This window comes from Salmo salar, chromosome 12 (assembly GCF_965601325.2).
Source record: "Salmo salar chromosome 12, fSalSal1, whole genome shotgun sequence".
Taxonomy (NCBI): domain Eukaryota; kingdom Metazoa; phylum Chordata; class Actinopteri; order Salmoniformes; family Salmonidae; genus Salmo; species Salmo salar.
In genome coordinates this window covers 87,397,965-87,418,434 of record NC_138302.1, presented here as the reverse complement: position 1 = coordinate 87,418,434, position 20,470 = coordinate 87,397,965, and the positions used below count along the sequence as shown (strand labels likewise).

Sequence of the window (20,470 nt, the reverse complement as noted above, 5' to 3'; positions counted from 1 at the left end):
ACAGAAAGGAGGGAGGGGAGAAAGAAAGGGGTGTCAGCATAAAATGTCCTGGCGATTGTCAGGGGAGAGGAGAGGAGAGGAGAGGAGAGGAGAGGAGAGGAGAGGAGAGGAGAGGAGAGGAGAGGAGAGGAGAGAGGAGAGGAGAGGAGAGGAGAGGAGAGGAGAGGAGAGTGAGTGAGTATCTTTGACAGAGCCATCAGTATTTCCCCTCATTTCTAAAATCCCCCCTGAGTTCCCGGTACTGCAGAGGATTCTACAGCTCTGACCACAGCATGGCTCAAGGAAGTAACACACTGCACCATAGTGGTGTGTCTTTGTAGGGGAAGGGATTGTTCAGAACCCTAGAGAAAGGAGAGAGAGAGAGAGAGGTTATATGAGTTGTGCTGTGAGAAGTCCAGTGTTCCAATCATGTGACTGTAGGAGAAGTGAGGTTCAGTACAGTAATGTTAGTGTGGTGAGGCTGTAAGGGAAGTGACTGCTTGTTTGACAAGGAGGAGATTCCCTCTGATGGCTGGGGGATTTAAGAGCTCAGAGCCTCAGGGGGGACTGACTGTGTGGAGTGTGGGAGCTCTCAGGAATTCTCACTGCGTGTGCAACGCTCTTTAGGAAGGTTGACAGACAGACAGACAGACAGACAGACAGACAGACAGACAGACAGACAGACAGACAGACAGACAGACAGACAGACAGACAGACAGACAGACAGCAGACAGACAGACAGACAGACAGGTTCCTCTGTGTGGACCTCCAGTGCACATGAACAGACAGTGATCTGTGCCAATATGAACACAAGAAACATGAGCTGTGTTTGAATACTCATACTAACCGCACTAACCATACTATTTGTGACATAAATTGAGTATATAGTTTGCTTATTGGTCATAGTATGGATATAGTTAGTATTCCAAAAGTTCACGGATATCGCACTAAATTTGCCAAAATACTAAGCATACAAGCAGTGGACACTATTTCAGTGCTTTTAGGCCCCATAATGCAATTCTTCAGAAAATAGCCGTGGCTTCACAACGTTTTTAACATTTGAAGAAAATGGCGTGAAATATGCAGATGAAGTCCGACGAGAACGGATACAAATGTATTGCTTTAACTAATTATGACAAATGTTAAGAAAATCTTGAGCAATGTAATAAAATAAAGACTTTTCAAATAAGTTCCGTTACACGTTATGTTGGCAGAAAATGTGTTAGCTACGCTATCCTTACGAACCACATAGCATATCATTACAACAGTATGTACCGGTATGTTAGCTGGCTACCTAATGTTAGTTGGCTACTAATACATCGAACTTGCCAGTATATTAACTATATGCTAACTAACTAACTACCCAACGTTTATTGACTTGATTATTCATGTCATTCTTAGCTTAGCTAAGTGGTACCTTCTTTGTGCGTTCTCAATGGACATTGTTAATTCGGGTGCGTTCGTAAATTCGCTCTGGCTATCTACTCTGATTTCAGAGCACTGTGTGCGTGCCTCTTTGGTCCCTTTGGTGTCTGTTGTCCCAACAGCTCTTAATACCAGTCATTTTCTGTCATGGAATGATTACCCTTCCATAGAAAACAAAAAGGGGTGCTGACACCCTCTCTCTCTCTCTCTCTCTCTCTTTCTCTCTCTTTCTCTCTTTCTATGTCCCTCTTTCTCTTTCTCCCTCTTTCTCTTTCTATTTCCCTCTCTCTCGCTTTCTCTCTCTTTCTCTCTTTCTATGTCCCTCTTTCTCTTTCTCCCTCTTTCTCTTTCTATTTCCCTCTCTCTCGCTTTCTCTCTCTTTCTCTCTTTCTATGTCCCTCTTTCTCCCTCTCTCTCTTTCTCTCTCTTTCTCTTTCTATTTCCCTCTCTTTCTATTTCCCTCTCTCTCGCTTTCTCTCTCTCTCTCACACTTTCCCTCTCTCTATCTCTCTCTCTCTTTCCCTCTCTCTTTCTTTTCATCCTCTGTCATTCCAGTTTCCCTTATTTATTTTTCCTGAGGGGATTTCCAACTGCCCCTGTCCCTACTGAAGAGAGGGTTTGGAAATTGCAGCTCTGTCTGTTAGATATGGTCTTTTCCAGGTAAATCCTGTGAGAAACATTAAGGCCCTGTGTTACCAGGGCCTCAGGCTCCATCCTCACTGCAGATAGAGGATGACTACATCATCAGCTCTCTGCACCCGCTGCTGTCTCTCTCCCTCGTCCTCATCTCCCCCACGCCTCTTTCCCTCCCTTCCTCTCTCTCCTCTACCATGGGTTTGTCTCTATGTCCAGTCTAGTGAGACAATGCTCAAGGAGCCAGACAAACCCCTCTGCGTCTGTAACCCGAGACGCCCTGTGTGTGTGAGACCAGTGTTGGACCAGGCCATACGGAGGGGATGAGGGGGTAGGAAGGCATGGGCGTGTTTGTGATGACCAAAGGAGGGTACAGTGTGATTTCTGATTTTTATTCGGATCCCCATTGACTGCTGAAGAGAGAGCAGCTGTTCTTCCTGGGGTCCACTCAAAACGCAGAACATGACTAAATGCAGAACATGACTAAATGCAGAACATGACTAAATGCAGAACATGACTAAATGCAGAACATGACTAAATGCAGAGCATGACTAAATGCAGAACGCTAATGGACAACAACAGCAACACACATTTAAACTAAGAACACCACAACCAAATAACAACACTACTACTTCAAAAAATACTGAGTAGAAGAAAACAAAGAAAAACAAACATTTAAAATACTAAGAATAATGTGTGGTTGTGTGGAGTGTGTGTCTCTCTCTCTCTATCTGTAATTCTGCATTCTGTGCAGATTAGCAAAGTCAGGAAGGCAGACAGACAGACGGACGGACGGACTGACAGACAGATGGACGGACGGACTGACAGATGGACGGACGGACTGACAGACAGATGGACGGACGGTCTGACAGACAGATGGACTGACAGACAGATGGACAGACTGACTGACAGACAGATGGACTGACAGACAGATGGACTGACAGACAGACAGATGGACAGACGGACTGACAGACAGATGGACAGACTGACTGACAGACAGATGGACAGACGGACTGACAGACAGATGGACTGACAGACAGATGGACAGACTGACTGACAGACAGATGGACAGACTGACTGACAGATAGATGGACGGACGGTCTGACAGACAGACGGACGGTCTGACAGACAGATGGACAGACGGACTGACAGACAGATGGACTGACAGACAGATGGACAGACTGACTGACAGACAGATGGACTGACAGACAGATGGACTGACAGACAGACAGATGGACTGACAGACTGACAGACAGACAGATGGACAGACGGACTGACAGACAGATGGACTGACAGACAGATGGACTGACAGACAGATGGACTGACTGACAGACAGATGGACTGACTGACAGACAGATGGACTCACAGACTGACAGACAGATGGACTGACAGACAGATGGACTGACTGACAGACAGATGGACTGACAGACTGACAGACGGACGGACGGACGGAGGGACTGACAGACAGATGGACGGACGGACTGACAGACAGATGGACAGACTGACTGACAGACAGATGGACAGACTGACTGACGGACGAACGGACGGAGGGACTGACAGACAGATGGACAGACTGACAGACAGACAGATGGACAGACTGACTGACAGACAGATGGACAGACTGACAGATGGACAGACAGACAGACAGATGGACAGACGGACTGACAGACAGATGGACAGACGGACTGACAGATGGACAGACGGACTGACAGACAGATGGACGGACGGTCTGACAGACAGATGGACTGACAGACAGATGGACAGACTGACTGACAGACAGATGGACTGACAGACAGATGGACTGACAGACAGACAGATGGACAGACGGACTGACAGACAGATGGACAGACTGACTGACAGACAGATGGACAGACGGACTGACAGACAGATGGACTGACAGACAGATGGACAGACTGACTGACAGACAGATGGACAGACTGACTGACAGATAGATGGACGGACGGTCTGACAGACAGACGGACGGTCTGACAGACAGATGGACAGACGGACTGACAGACAGATGGACTGACAGACAGATGGACAGACTGACTGACAGACAGATGGACTGACAGACAGATGGACTGACAGACAGACAGATGGACTGACAGACTGACAGACAGACAGATGGACAGACGGACTGACAGACAGATGGACTGACAGACAGATGGACTGACAGACAGATGGACTGACAGACAGATGGACTGACTGACAGACAGATGGACTCACAGACTGACAGACAGATGGACTGACAGACAGATGGACTGACTGACAGACAGATGGACTGACAGACTGACAGACAGATGGACTGACAGACTGACAGACGGACGGACGGACGGAGGGACTGACAGACAGATGGACGGACGGACTGACAGACAGATGGACAGACTGACTGACAGACAGATGGACAGACTGACTGACGGACGAACGGACGGAGGGACTGACAGACAGATGGACAGACTGACAGACAGACAGATGGACAGACTGACTGACAGACAGATGGACAGACTGACAGATGGACAGACAGACAGACAGATGGACAGACGGACTGACAGACAGATGGACAGACGGACTGACAGACAGATGGACATACTGAGTGACAGACAGATGGACAGACTGACAGATGGACAGACTGACTGACAGACGGACGGACTGACGGACGGACTGACGGACTGACGGACTGACTGACTGACTGACTGACTGACTGACTGACTGATGCTGGGCGATGGAGGGGGAACATACTATGTTTACTGTTAAATTCTGTGTAGGGAAGGGAAAGGGGAGATACCTAGTCAGTTGTCCAACTGAAAGCCTTCAACTGAAATGTGTCTTCTGCATTTAAACCAACCCCTCTGAATCAGAGAGGTGTGGGGGACTGCCTTAATCAACATCCACGTCTTCGGTGCCCGGGGAACAGTGGGTTAACTGCCTTGCTCAGGGGCAGAACGACAGATTTTTATCTTGTCAGCTCGGGGATTTGATCCAGCAACCTTTCGGTTACTAGTCCAACGCTCTAACCACTAGGTGGTAGAGGTGGGAGGTATTGGGGGACGGGGAAGAGAAAATGAACAAAGGTTATAGGGAGGCGTAGAGGGGATGGGAAGTGCTAGGGGTCAGGGGTAGGTGGGTAGAGGTGTACAGTGCAGGCAATAGTAGGGGGTCGACAGCAGAGGGGTTTAGATGATAATGACCCTAATGAATAGGGGGTCGAGGGTTTAACAGGACCTCATGGGGGTCTCCGGGGGGCTTTGAGTCCTCTATTTCTCTGTTTGGGGCATTTAACTGTGTCCCCCTCTGCGCTGCAGAGACACACAGGCTGACACTCATAGCTGCGTTCAGGCTGCGTTCAGGCTGCGTTCAGGCTGCGTTCAGGCTGCGTTCAGGCTGCGTTCAGGCTGTGTTCAGCTGCTTAGCTGAAGTTAGGAGTGTGTCTTTATTCTCTTCTTACTTTGGCTTTGTCTGTATTCCCAGCGGGTCACTTCAGGATGCAGCAGTTTATCAACAACAAGGTGTGAGTGTGTGGTGTGTGTGTGTGTGTACAGTATGTCTGTACAGTATATGTACAGTGTGTGGGAATAAGGCGAACCCCAAGGTTGAACCTCAGGCCTGGTGTCTGTCTGTCCTCCCCTGTTGACAGCAGTGAATCACAAAATCTAATCAAAACAAATGTATTAGTCACATGCTTCATAAACAACAGGTGTAGACTAACGGTGAAATGCTTACTGATGGGCCCTTCCCAACCATGCAGAGTTAAAAATAAAGATACATTTTTGTATAAAAAACAGAAATAGTGACACGTCTTTCTACACCTGTTACTTAAACAGGCTTGAACTGATCCTTATTATAGGAAGATTAACCAACAGAGCAGCACCTAGCTCAGACCTACCCTGGTGAATGGTGGACTGACGGAAGATTAACCAACAGAGCAGCACCTAGCTCAGACCTACCCTGGTGAATGGTGGACTGACGGAAGATTAACCTATCAGAGCAGCACCTAGCTCAGACCTACCCTGGTGAATGGTGGACTGACGGAAGATTAACCTATCAGAGCAGCACCTAGCTCAGACCTACCCTGGTGAATGGTGGACTGACGGAAGATTAACCTATCAGAGCAGCACCTAGCTCAGACCTACCCTGGTGAATGGGGGACTGAGGTCCTGTCTGCCTGATTTGAATGGAACTGGCTGATAGGATGTTACTAAACGTGAGGGGTGAGATGTGAAAAGGAGGACAGGATGGGAGAGTCTCTCCTCCCAAAACGCATTTCCCTTCTCTGAGTGTTTGGATTGGCCTGCTCTCTCTCTCTCTCTCTCTCTTTCAATTCAGTTCAAGGGGCTTTATTGGCATGGGAAACATATGTTAACATTGCCAAAGCAAGTGAACTAAATTTCTCTCTCTATATATATATTTCAATCAACACTGAGTCTCTCTCTCTTCCCCAGACACCTCCCTCCTATCAGCAAGGCATCCGTCCCTCACACTCACTCATCGATCAGGCTGTTACAGAGAGGATTCGTTACCTTAGTTACCTTGCTGCCCTGTAGCCTTCACATTGTGTGTAGCCTCTGATTGTATGAGCTGGTGGGAGAATAGTGTCCCAATAGTGTTACACTGCCTCTTCTCCTCCCTTCATGACCTCAGATCTGAAAACACTCTGTAGTGGTAGTCTTTTCTGTGTGTAGGCTGTGTTGCTCTGTAGTGGTAGTCTTTTCTATGTGTAGGCTGTGTTGCTCTGTAGTGGTAGTCTTTTCTATGTGTAGGCTGTGTTGCTCTGTAGTGGTAGTCTTTTCTATGTGTAGGCTGTGTTGCTCTGTAGTGGTAGTCTTTTCTATGTGTAGGCTGTGTTGCTCTGTAGTGGTAGTCTTTTCTATGTGTAGGCTGTGTTGCTCTGTAGTGGTAGTCTTCTCTGTGTAGGCTGTGTTGCTCTGTAGTGGTAGTATTTTCTATGTGTAGGCTGTGTTGCTCTGTAGTGGTAGTCTTTTCTGTGTAGGCTGTGTTGCTCTGTAGTGGTAGTCTTTTCTATGTGTAGGCTGTGGTTGCTCTGTTGTGGTAGTCTTTTCTATGTGTAGGCTGTGTTGCTCTGTAGTGGTAGTCTTTTCTATGTGTAGGCTGTGTTGCTCTGTAGTGGTAGTCTTTTCTGTGTAGGCTGTGTTGCTCTGTAGTGGTAGTATTTTCTATGTGTAGGCTGTGTTGCTCTGTAGTGGTAGTCTTTTCTGTGTAGGCTGTGTTGCTGTACTCTGCCCTCGCTACCTGTGCGATATTAGCTCTTTACCACCCTCTAGTGACATCTGTGCATTAATACAACAGAGAGCATTCACTTCAGTGAGGAGAAACCTGGAAATCAACCACTACGGTTATGTAGAGAGCAGCCTCTAGGTGGAGCCACATGAACACAGAGCTCTCAGGCAGATCTCTCAATGAAATGTCAAGTCCACAACAGCAGATTAGATTCTATCAGCCTGAAATATTGTGAAAATGCATATTGAAACTGTTGGGGGGTACCTGAATTATTTCATCTTAGTTTGGATTGGTGTGAGATTTGTCATTGTTAGATTGATATCGTGTGTGTCTGTGTGTGTGTTGTTGAAGATCTTCTTGACCCTGACTCACTCTACTGCCTGCTGGCTACATGATTAGTATGTGACTCCTCAATAGACTCGCATTACCCATTACCCCAGAACAGTGTGCTCTCAGACTCTGTCACCATTACAGCCCGCCACACCAGGACAAGGGTGATACTAACGGCCAAACACTGAGTTCCAAGGAAAATGCTTTATCATTGCTGCTCTCTAATCGGTGCCCTGTGTGTTGATCCAGTCATTGATTGGTCTGTTTGTGTGTCTGTCAGACTGCAGCTACACCTGTCACCTGGAGTGTGAGGGGCGGGTCCAGCTGGACTGCAACCAGAGAGACAGCAACCCACAGGAAACTCCATCTCCCAGAAGACACTGCTCCACGCCTCCTCAGAACAAGGTGAGACAGATCTAGAGCTAAGTGAATCAGGTGTCATCAGGTGTACTGTGTTGTGGGGGTTGTTGTAGGTCACAAGCTGTTTGACAGGATGCTGCTGGTCATGTTGGCTGTGAAGCACTTGAGCTGCAGACACACAGAAAGTCAATGCAGCAGAGTAGGACACACGCACACGGACACACACACACACACACACACAGAAAGTCAATGCAGCAGAGTAGGACACGCACGGATACACACACACCACACACACACACACACACACACACCCCCCGAGACAAAGACGAGACAAAGACGAGACAAAGACATAACATCCACTCAATCACTATAGATTTTCCACTATTGATCCACTATTCTTGTGAGTGTAAAGCAATGCTCTGCAGGGTCAGGAGATGACCCTCTGTTCCTTTAGCCTTTATCATCCCTGCTGTCGTTCTGGCTGTCGTTCTGGCTGTCGTTCTGGCTGTCGTTCTGGCTGTTCCTCTCTCAGTGATGGTGTGTGTGTTGGTATTTGGGATGTGATTTTCAGTGGATTCATTTTGTTGAGTCCGAGGTTGTTATTTAACTAATAGGGATCCTCCTGAGGCAATGTTTTCCTTTTCACACTTTCAGAACCCCACTCTGTCTCTCTCTCTCTCTCTCTCACACATTTGGAGTCAAAATGTTCTCTGAGCACATATCTCATGCCCCTCACATCTGTAACTCATAGTGCCCATCCTCTCCACCTCTGCTGTCTACTCCTCCCCCCCTACCCTTTCTCTCCTCTCCCCCCACTACCCTTTCATTCCCCTCTCTCCTCTCCCCACTACCCTTTCTCTCCTCTCCTCACTACCCTTTCTCTCCTCTCCCCTCTCCCCACTACCCTTTCTCTCCTCTCCTCACTACCCTTTCTCTCCTCTCCCCTCTCCCCACTACCCTTTCTCTCCTCTCATGGGGGCATATGCTCAGTCATTAGCCTAGCCGTAGCCTTACCCCAGCCTTCCTGGCTGCGCTGTTTCTGTGAGAAGAGCAGAGCATGGGGAGGGTGGGGGAGACAGCCCTGCAGAGAGCTAAACTCCTCCTCACCCCCCAGAGCTACTCCAAACATTCCCCGGCCTTCTGTCTGACCTGTCACAGAAATCATCTGCTGTGTGTGTGCATGTTGCTGTGCCCTCTGTGTCAGTCTCTCAGGGTGTGTATGCTCTTTGTGTTTATATAACCTCTCTTTTGAGGACGAACACTACTTTAGCAAGCAAGTTGCTTTAGCTAACTATGTGTGTGTTAGTGGCCCTACAGGGTTGTGAGTACAGGAAGCCTTGTTGGTTACATGAGGGCCATACTCTTGGTAAAGTTGTTGGTCTCTGTGAGCACAGATATATTAGCTGCCTGTCTGCGTTCACTGACTTCCTCTACCTGTAGTATAGTCTACTACACGTACGCACCCGAACACAGAAACCAGCTCTCACTTCCTGCTTTCGTGTTAGCACACTCAAATCTTGTTGATTAGGTTTTGAGGTCATAAATATTTGCAGGTGTTCACACATATGCACACACACGCATAGTCACACTCATATTCTGTATAAAGTAGAACTGTGTCTCCCTCTCAAGTGAATATCTAGCCAACTCTGAGTTGAATGTTTGTGTGAGCATGTGAAGAGTTTAATTTACATTTGAAATGTTAGTCATTTAGCAGCTGCTCTTATCCAGAGCGACTTACAATAAGTGCATTTATCTTAAGATAGCTAGGTGAAACAACAAGCTAGCTAGGTGAGACAACATATCAGTCAAATTTATATATATGTATATATGTATATAGTGTTTTGTAAATAACCATATTTTACACATCTTTAACATCTGTGAATAAAAAAAATCGGAGAACAGTAGTATTTTACACACACGAAGCAATCATTTCTGATGAAAAAAACACATGGGAAATATTGGTGGATGTAATGTTTTTGAAATAGTCTTCATGTGTAAATCTGTGTCTGTGTTTCTGTTGTGATTCACTCTGTTCTCAAAACACACTGACACTGCATAGAGTGGGCCGGATAACACACACACACACACACACCCTCTCCCTCATTGTTTTTAGCGAGTGAGAACCCAGCACACCTCCAGTAAGGAGCTGGAAACTGTAGCCATGCCAAATACCACACAGTGATACATGCCTGTGTCATTCTTCGTCTTCTGATGAGGAGTAAGAAATATCAGACCAATACGCAGCGTGGTAAGTGTCCATACTTATTTTTATTTACTAAAGAAACCGAACGACAGTCCTGTAAGGCTACCAGCTATACAAAGAAACCACACACAAACACAAGAGAAAATAAACCCATATAAATATGGCCTCCAATTAGAAGCAACGACAACCAGCTGCTTCTAATTGGAGGTCGTTCCCAAAACGAACATAGAAATAGAACAACTAGAAATACGAACATAGAAATACAAAACATAGAACAATACCCAAAAACCCCTGACAACACAAAACAAACACACACTTGCCACGTCCTGACCAAACTACAATAACAAATAACCTCTTTTACTGGTCAGGACGTGACAGCCTGTGTGTTAGCTTAGGCCTGCAGTGGAGAGACAGTTGATTATCTCTGTAGCCTGGAGTCATATTAAACTCTTGTCTGGTGTGTGCAGGCTGCCCAGTGTTTTGACCTCCATCCAGACCAGTGGCTGGAATGGGCATCAGAGCTGGAGGAGTACACTATTATTGTACCATAGAGATGATTAGAGATGACAGCTTCTTCCTCTTCTACTCCCTACTCTCTCTCTTCTCTATCTCTCTTCTCCTCTGTCTCTCTCTTCCCCCTCTCTCTGTCTTCTTCTCTTTCTCTTTCTTTCTCTCTTTCTTTGGTGCTTACACAAGCAGAGATCAATCCCCTTTTTGCCAATACCTCCACAGAGTCAATGCGTCTCATTGAGTGAGACTGGAGCCTAATTCACTGGGCTTTATCGACTCTGGCGTGGCAGGGGGGCTGAAATAGAATGGTGAGGGCCTGGTCTGTCAATGAGCTCCTCTTATTTCCCCCTACCACCCACTGTCCCCTCTGTCCCCCTCCACAGTGATGATGGTAATGGTGTTGAATCTGCCATCAGCTGATACTGACCTGACAGGAAGACAGTTCTCTGTCTGTCTGTGGTTACCACTGGAGAGAGACAGACAGCTCTCTCAACAATCTATCAGAATGTAATCAACCTCTGACAGGGGAGATGGACAGGTTCCATCTCTTTAATGGAGGATCTTTCTCCTCTCACAGGGGAGATGGACAGGTTCCATCTCTTTAATGGAGGATCTTTCTCCTCTGACAGGGGAGATGGACAGGTTCCATCTCTTTAATGGAGGATCTTTCTCCTCTGACAGGGGAGATGGACAGGTTCCATCTCTTTAATGGAGGATCTTTCTCCTCTCACAGGGGAGATGGACAGGTTCCATCTCTTTAATGGAGGATCTTTCTCCTCTGACAGGGGAGATGGACAGGTTCCATCTCTTTAATGGAGGATCTTTCTCCTCTGACAGGGGAGATGGACAGGTTCCATCTCTTTAATGGAGGATCTTTCTCCTCTGACAGGGGAGATGGACAGGTTCCATCTCTTTAATGGAGGATCTTTCTCCTCTGACAGGGGAGATGGACAGGTTCCATCTCTTTAATGGAGGATCTTTCTCCTCTCACAGGGGAGATGGACAGGTTCCATCTCTTTAATGGAGGATCTTTCTCCTCTGACAGGGGAGATGGACAGGTTCCATCTCTTTAATGGAGGATCTTTCTCCTCTCACAGGGGAGATGGACAGGTTCCATCTCTTTAATGGAGGATCTTTCTCCTCTGACAGGGGAGATGGACAGGTTCCATCTCTTTAATGGAGGATCTTTCTCCTCTGACAGGGGAGATGGACAGGTTCCATCTCTTTAATGGAGGATCTTTCTCCTCTCACAGGGGAGATGGACAGGTTCCATCTCTTTAATGGAGGATCTTTCTCCTCTGACAGGGGAGATGGACAGGTTCCATCTCTTTAATGGAGGATCTTTCTCCTCTGACAGGGGAGATGGACAGGTTCCATCTCTTTAATGGAGGATCTTTCTCCTCTGACAGGGGAGATGGACAGGTTCCATCTCTTTAATGGAGGATCTTTCTCCTCTGACAGGGGAGATGGACAGGTTCCATCTCTTTAATGGAGGATCTTTCTCCTCTGACAGGGGAGATGGACAGGTTCCATCTCTTTAATGGAGGATCTTTCTCCTCTGACAGGACAGGTTCCATCTCTTTAATGGAGGATCTTTCTCCTCTCACAGGGGAGATGGACAGGTTCCATCTCTTTAATGGAGGATCTTTCTCCTCTGACAGGGGAGATGGACAGGTTCCATCTCTTTAATGGAGGATCTTTCTCCTCTGACAGGGGAGATGGACAGGTTCCATCTCTTTAATGGAGGATCTTTCTCCTCTGACAGGGGAGATGGACAGGTTCCATCTCTTTAATGGAGGATCTTTCTCCTCTGACAGGGGAGATGGACAGGTTCCATCTCTTTAATGGAGGATCTTTCTCCTCTGACAGGGGAGATGGACAGGTTCCATCTCTTTAATGGAGGATCTTTCTCCTCTGACAGAACAGCTTCCTTCTCTCTGAAAGACTGACAGAGTCCACCTGATCAACCGTCTGTCAATCTAATTTCTTAACGATAACATTTTTTTAAAGGCTTTCTGACACGCACGCCCACGCACATGCACACACACATGTTTAGTTATTCTATACTCATGGGGACCTAAAATTCATTTCCATTCAAAATCCTATTTTACCTAACCCTAACTTTGACCATTTAACCCTAATTCTAACCCTAACCCTAAATGAATTAATAAATGCTTACAATTCCTCTTTATGGAAGTAGACCTAAAATGAATTTATCTGAGATTAATTTCTTCATCATTACTGTGTGTGTGCTTGCGTGCAGTGCATGCATCTGTCTGTGTGTTTTTTAGCATGCTTATAAGAGTGAATAATGGCGTTCTAATGCAGTAGTAAACAGAAGGGTTATTATACATGTGGAGGTTTATCTCATACAGCTGCAGCACTAAGGCAGAGCACAGCACACATATTACTGTGGCTTCCTGCTCATGCATATCAAGTGATATGAGCTATGAGACCACATCTCTCTCTCTCCCTCTCACTCTCTCCCTGTCTCTCTCACTCTCTCATTTCAATTTATGGTGCTTTATTGGCATAGGAAACATATGTTTACATTGCCAAAGCAAGTGAAATAGATATTCAACAAAAGTGAAATAAACAATACAAAAATAACAGTAAACATTACACTTACAAAAGTTCCAGAAGAATAAAGAAATGTCATTATGTCTATATATACAGTGTTGACATGTTGTGCAAATAGTTAAGTACAAAAGGGAAAATAAATAAACATAAATATAGGTGGAATTTACAATGGTGTGTGTCTCTCTCTCTCTCTCTCTCTCGCTCGCTCGCTCGCTCGCTCGCTCTCCATTAGAGGAAGTGGCTGGGCTGAGCAGGGTGCCATTGCTTGCAGGATGAGAAAGAATAGAGGAGGGGATGAGAGGAGAGTGTGTTTGTGTAGCTCTGCAGAGAGGAGAGAGAGAGAGAGAGAGAGAACTACAGCTTTTCTGCCTGTCTCTGTGAAATGGTTCACAAGCTTATCTGTGTGTGGCTGCAGATGAACTTGCAAACGTCAGAAGCCTGCAGCAGCTGAGGTTTCTTCCCAAGAACCAGGGACTGCACAGGGACACTGCAGCACAGGGACACTGCAGCACAGGGACACTGCAGCACAGGGACACTGCAGCCTGTCAGAGTAATTGATGTGTGAGAGAGAGCCTGTCAGAGTAATTGATGTGTGAGAGAGAGCCTGTCAGAGTAATTGATGTGTGAGAGAGAGCCTGTCAGAGTAATTGATGTGTGAGAGAGAGCCTATCAGAGTAATTGATGTGTGAGAGAGAGCCTGTCAGAGTAATTGATGTGTGAGAGAGAGCCTGTCAGAGTAATTGATGTGTGAGTGTGTGCCTGTCATAGTAATTGATGTGTGAGAGAGAGCCTGTATGGGTAAGCGGCAGTAGCCTGCTAGAGTAATTTGTGTGTGTGTGTGCACCCATTCACGGCTCTTATCAGCTGATCAGTACACACAGCGGTAGGGTAGGAGGGGGTTGAGGGGGCAGTGTGTGTGCGTGTGTATGCATGTGTATGTATGTGTGTCTGTGAGGCATTCTCAGGTGAGCAGTGCTGTAATTGGAGGCTAAGCTTTGATACTCTGACTCTGTGACACCGGCATGTGTGTGTGATACCGGTGTCAGAGCACACATGACAGGAGGAAGTGACACATCTCTACTTGCGCTCTCCGATTTCCTGAAGCCTCTCTGGTGGAACGAGGAACGCTGTACGGACCCAAATCTAAGCCGACCTCACCTCACCTCTCTCTTCACCCCTGATCCTGTAATCCAAGTCTATCCTGATACCTACAGACACAGGACTGTGAACCACCGGCAGTGGATGCTTGTATTGAGAGAACTGAGCGATACTTGGACTGTGAGCTTTAGTGGTGTGTGTCCATATACTGAGATACCAAGGGACTGGCTGTGGATGCAGAGGGGATGTGAAGAGCTCTAGGACTGAGCATTGTGAACAGTGTGTTGCTGAATGCCTCTACAGACAGAGAATCCCCCCCTTGGGAATAATCAGATTTCCTCCTGCGGCTCTGCTGGGTGTCTATAGGCAGCCGAGGGCTCGTATTTAACTCCTAAATGACTGGCAGCAACAGCATGAGCAGCGGCTACTGCAGTCTGGATGAGGAGGGCGAAGACTTCACCTTCTTCACCGCAAAGACCACCTTCTTCCGCCAGCCCAAAAAGCTGGATAAGGTACGACACAGATAAAGAGATGGAGGGAGGGGTTGTGTCAGTTTTGATGTCAACAATATTCAGCTGAAAAAGGAGAAGTGCTGAGTTAAGAGGAAGTAGGCACTAGAGGTCTTCACAGGTCCAAAAAGTTGCATAAATATTTTGGGGAAATATAGAGACCCGTTCTGAACGGACCTGAGGACAACTAGCAAGGTTATTTATCATCAAATATGATTACGCAGTACCCGTCTTGACTACATCAAATGTTAGCTAGCTAGGCTGAGGTTGCAGTGCCTTCTGATTCTACAGTTACAAATCACAACAACTCCATTCAGAATATGTTAGCAGCCTACCTGTTAGCTCTTGGTTGTTGTAGCCTATCCTTCTCCTTTAACTTTAATTCCATCTTCCATTGATTAGATATGTCCTATCTTTTGCCACACAAGGAACAAGGCAATATGGCTGTAGCCTATTGCCGCTTTGATGATTGGCCAACAACAAGCTCCACTCTCGTGAAAAGCAAGAGCAGCAGTATAAATTATAAACTGTCTACTGCAGCAGTCATGTTCGGATCTGTACGGTCCCTTCCGTACAGATCCACAGCCCTTGCAGAGCAAGGGAAACAACTACTTTAAGGACTCAGAGCGAGTGACGCCACCGATTTGAAACGCTATTACCGCGTACCCCGCTAACTAGCTAGCCATTTCACACCGGTTACATGTGTGACAGAGATCCTTCTGCCTGTGTTCCTTCTGTCATATAATCAATCAGCTATCCATGCAGCCTTGTAGGAGCGAAACCCTCTAGGACAGTTTTTCATGGCTTAGATCTGAAAAGGGCTGTATAGGAGCAATATGTTAATGGTTCCATCAGCTGTTGTCTGTCGTTGTTTCCTTAGTAACAGGATAGTTAGTTACATAGTCACACACCTGTCCTTGATTGTGAGATTTTCTTCAAGGCGCGCTCACTCTCTCCCTCCCCTTTCTTTTCCCTTTGAATAGTTCACCTGGACAAGGTAACCGTAGCAACAGCGGATCTCACTGATTCTGCTTTGAGTTAGAACTCCGCACGACACACATATACACACTTTCAGTTTTACACAGCGGTGGTGCCATCTTCCGCCAGAGAGGGGAATGTTTGGGGCTTGTTTGTTTGTTCATATGAATAGTAATCAGTTGTATAACCGTCACAGGCGTCGTAAGGAGTGGACCAAAATGCAGCGGGTAAAGTGCTCATCTTAATTTTATTAAAGAAAAAACACTTATACAAAACAAACGACGAATACAATCCAGTAAGGTGCACAGACCATACCGGAAACAACCACCCACAAAACACAAGAGAAAACTAACCCAACTAAATATGGCCTCCAATTAGAGGCAACGACAACCAGCTGGCTCTAATTGGAGGTCCTACCAAAACCCCAACATAGAAAAACTAGATAAACACAAAAATAGATCATGTAGAACATAAACCAAAAAACCCGAACCACACAAAACAAACACCCCCTGCCACGCCCTGACCAAACTACAATAACAAATAATCCCTTTTACTGGTCAGGACGTGACAGTACCCCCCCCAAAGGTGCAGACCCCGAATACACCTCAAAACAAAAACCACACAAAAAATAACCCCAAACTTGAAGGGAGGGAAGGGAGGGTGGCCACCGTCAACGACTGCTTCCGTGCTACACCCCCCCCCCCCCCCCCAATCCTCCAACTACGGAGGTGGGTCTGGCTCCGGCCTTAGTCCCCATTCTAACCTGCCCACCCCCGCTGAAGGCTCAGGACTGTAGAACACTGCTGAAGGACCTCGGGCTGAGGTGCGTCGCTGGAGGCTCCGGACTGTGGGACTGTCGCCGGAGGCTCCGGACTGTGGGACTGTCGCCGGAAGCTCTGGACGGGGGACTGTCGCCGGAAGCTCTGGACGGGGGACTGTCGCCGGAAGCTCTGGACGGGGGACTGTCGCCGGAAGCTCTGGACGGGGGACTGTCGCCGGAAGCTCTGGACGGGGCAGGCGCACTGAAGGCCTGATGCGTGGGGCTGGCTTAGGAGGCTCCAGACTATTGACACGCACCTCAGGGCTAGTGCGAGGAGCAGGAGCAGGACGTACTGGACTGGGCAGGCGCACTAAAGGCCTGATGCATGGGGCTGGCTTTGGAGGCGCCAGACTAGTAACACGCACCTCAGGGCTAGTGTGGAGAGCAGGAACAGGACGTACTGGACTGGGCAGGTGCACTAGAGGAAGAGTACAAGGAGCAGGAACAGGATACACTGGGCCATGAACCCTCACCGGTGGTCTGATGTTTGCAACTTGCATCACCGGTCCTGGCTCGATGCTGGCTCTAGCATGACACCAGTGAGGAGCTTTCATTAAGCGCACCGGGCTGTAGCTGCGCACTGGCGATACCGTGCGTATCTCCGCATAACATGGTGCTTGCTTAATCCGTCGCTCCCAATAATAAGCACAGGTGCTCCTTCGTGCCCTTTCCGCCAGTACCTCTCTCTGGAATCTCGCGTCAAGCTCCTTGCTTGATTCCTTGACTGGCTCCTTTATGCTCCACGGCTCTCTCCTGTACGCCTGGGAAGTTAGGTCAGGGCTCCCCCTGACTTAGCTAAACTCCCCGTATGCGGGGGGCTGCCTCCTCTCCTCCTGAAATGGAGGATATAATACCTCATACGTCCGTCGTTCCCTTTTAGCTTCCTCCAACTCCTCCTTCGGGCGCTTGTACTCCCCAGCCTGGTGCCATGGTCCTTTACCATCCAGGATCTCCTCCCATGTCCATGACTCCAAGTAGCTCTCCTGCTGCTCCCTCCTCCGCTGCTTGGTCCTTAGTTGGTGGGTGGTTCTGTAACGTGCGTCGTAAGGAGTGGACCAAAATGCAGCGGGTATATTTATCTTCTTCTTTTTTATTGAAGGAAAACATTTTTTTAACAAAACAAACGACGAAAACAGTCCAGTAAGGTGCACAGACTATACTGGAAACAACCACCCACAAAACACAAGAGAAAACTAACCCAACTAGAAATGGCCTCCAATTAGAGTCAACGACAACCAGCTGCCTCTAATTGGAGGTCCTACCAAAACCCCAACATAGAAATAGAAAAACTAGATAAACACATAGAAATAGAAAATGTAGAACATAAACCAAAAAACCCGAACCACACAAAACAAACACCCCCTGCCACGCCCTGACCAAACTACAATAACAAATAACCCCTTTTACTGGTCAGGACGTGACGATAACATAGAACTGTAACTGTGTAGCTGCAGATTTACAGAATAGTAGGTACTACCAGAGCCATGGATTTAAATAAATGGCACTGGGTTCAACATGTTTTTGCAGAAAACGCCTCCACACTCTACTCTCACACACCCACTGGGAGACTGTTCTCAAGGCTTTTAATGGACTGCATTACCTTCTCTCTCACATACTGTACACACTCGTACATGCACACACACCCACACATACACACAAACACCTACACACACATATTGCAGCGTATGGAGGAAACTGTTGCTGATTAGAACAGAGGGCATAGAGATTCTGTTGTTTTAGAATCAATCATACACAGACACTTACACAGACACTTACACAGACACTTACACAGAGGCCTTTGTCAGTGTTATCTAAATACCTGCGGTGCCTCTGCTCTCTGGTTTGGAAAGATCACAGTCACAAAATAATTCAGACCAGGCCCGTGTTTGTCTGTTTGTGTAGTTTGGGTTGCCAGGGTGGAGACTCTTGTGACCCAAAAACAAAGGACCCAGTCTTAAGCCATGACTGAAAGGTACCAATTCCCCATATACTGCAAGAATGATTGCTGTGCTCTAGTACTTCTGTAGAAGCAGTCTCCCTGTACAGGAAAACCACCCTGTCGCCCACTAGCGATTGAATATGAAAAACAGACACGCAAATATATACGAAAACCACAGTCTTCCTGTACTCTCTGACATAATCCACTAAAGTTTGTGTTGCAGGGGCGGACTGGGACTGAAAATCGTCCCTGGCATTTTTAACACACCAGGCCCCCGTTATTAGCCAGCTAAGGATAATTTTGTACTAAAATCCCAGGTAGACAGGCCCACTGGGCTAAAAATTGACCTTCCTGTCTGACATTTGCCCGAAATGCCAGATGGCCAGTCCTCCCCTGTGTGTGTCACTTTACTCATCCTGTTGTCTACAATGGCGCCAGCCACATATCTGGAATCAGCTATCCAAACCCAAACCTTGACCATAATGTGGGAAACCCTACGTCAGGATTTAGGGGCATTTTCCTCCTACTCCCCAGTCCTACTATTATTCCTCAGCCATTATATTATTTTTAAATATATATACACTACCGTTCAAAAGTTTAGGGTCACTTAGAAATGTCCTTGTTTTTTGAAAGAAAATCTTCTTTTTTTTGTCCATTAAATAACATCTAATTGATCAGAAATACAGTGTAGACATTGTTAATGTTGTAAATGACTATTGTAGCTGGAAACGGCTGATTTTTAATGGAATATCTACATAGGCGTTCAGAGGCCCATTATCAGCAACCATCACTACTGTGTTCCAATGGCAAGTTGTGTTAGCTAATCCAAGTTGATCATTTTAAAAGGCTAATTGATCATTAGAAAACCCTTTTGCAATTATATTAGCACAGCTGAAAACTGTTGTTCTGATTAAAGAAGCAATAAAACTAGCCTTCTTTAGACTAGTTGAGTATCTGGAGCATCAGCATTTGTGGGTTCGATTACAGGCTCAAAATGGCCAGAAAAACACCAGTCTCAACGTCAACAGTGAAGAGGCGACTCCGGGATGCTGGCCTTCTAGGCAGAGTTCCTCTGTCCAGTGTCTGTGTAATTTTGCCCATCTTAATCTTTTATTTTTATTGGCCAGTCTGGGATATGGCTTTTTCTTTACAACTCTGCCTAGAAGGCCAGCATCCCGGAGTCGCCTCTTCACTGTTGACGTTGAAACTGGTGTTTTGCGGGTACTATTTAATTAAGCTGCCAGTTGAGGACTTGTGAGGCGTCTGTTTGGGTGTAAAGCAAGGAGAGACACAGAGAGAGAGACTGTGTGTGTGTGTATATTTGTGCCTGGCGCTTTCTGATCACAGGAGAAGAGAGTGGGATGAGGGTGGACTGGAGGTTGGAATGGAGGGAGGGGCAGATATAACACTGAATGAAAGTATGAAACCAGAAGCATGCACCACGAAACACACACACACACACAGCACGTTCTACGGTATCTGCCTTCTGGAAAAGAGGAAATGAGGCATGGGTTATAGCTTCCACACGGAGTTGTGCCTGTCTCTTCACACCACTCTCATCTCCCAATCTTTCTCCATCCATCCCTCTCTAATGTAATCTCCACTGCTCATTGTTGTATCAGCTGTGACAGCTCATCTACAGTAGTTCATGTGGCTATCAGAGAGATGGGGAGCTAAGTGTCTCCTCTCCTGTGTGCTTCCTCTACCGCAGCAGTCTGCTCAGGGATCAATGGTTTGGTAGACCGCCATCATACCGCAAGAGGAATTTGGTGTTGCTACGGTAAAGATGTCGTGTGGAACTGACGTTCTGAGACAGTCTGAGAAGAGGGTGCAGCTCAGGTTAGAGTTAGGTAGTCAAGTATCATGACACG

The 20,470-nt window shown here is 46.9% G+C and overlaps 1 protein-coding gene across 4 annotated transcripts in view; it reads left to right on the top strand.

Annotated features, from left to right (window-relative positions):
* The window catches only part of LOC106565716 (ras association domain-containing protein 5), a 43,566-nt gene that overhangs the window by 16,063 nt on the left and 7,033 nt on the right, over positions 1 to 20,470 (top strand). For 2 of the 4 annotated variants that reach the window (XM_014133127.3, XM_014133129.3), the window contains exon 2: positions 7,883 to 8,007. In XM_014133127.3, coding sequence (XP_013988602.3) covers positions 7,883 to 8,007 — 125 coding nt within the window. Of the gene's footprint in view, positions 1 to 7,882; positions 8,008 to 13,532; positions 14,866 to 20,470 lie in introns of those variants that run through there. The other 2 variants (XM_014133130.3, XM_014133131.3) reach the window with 2 other exon arrangements.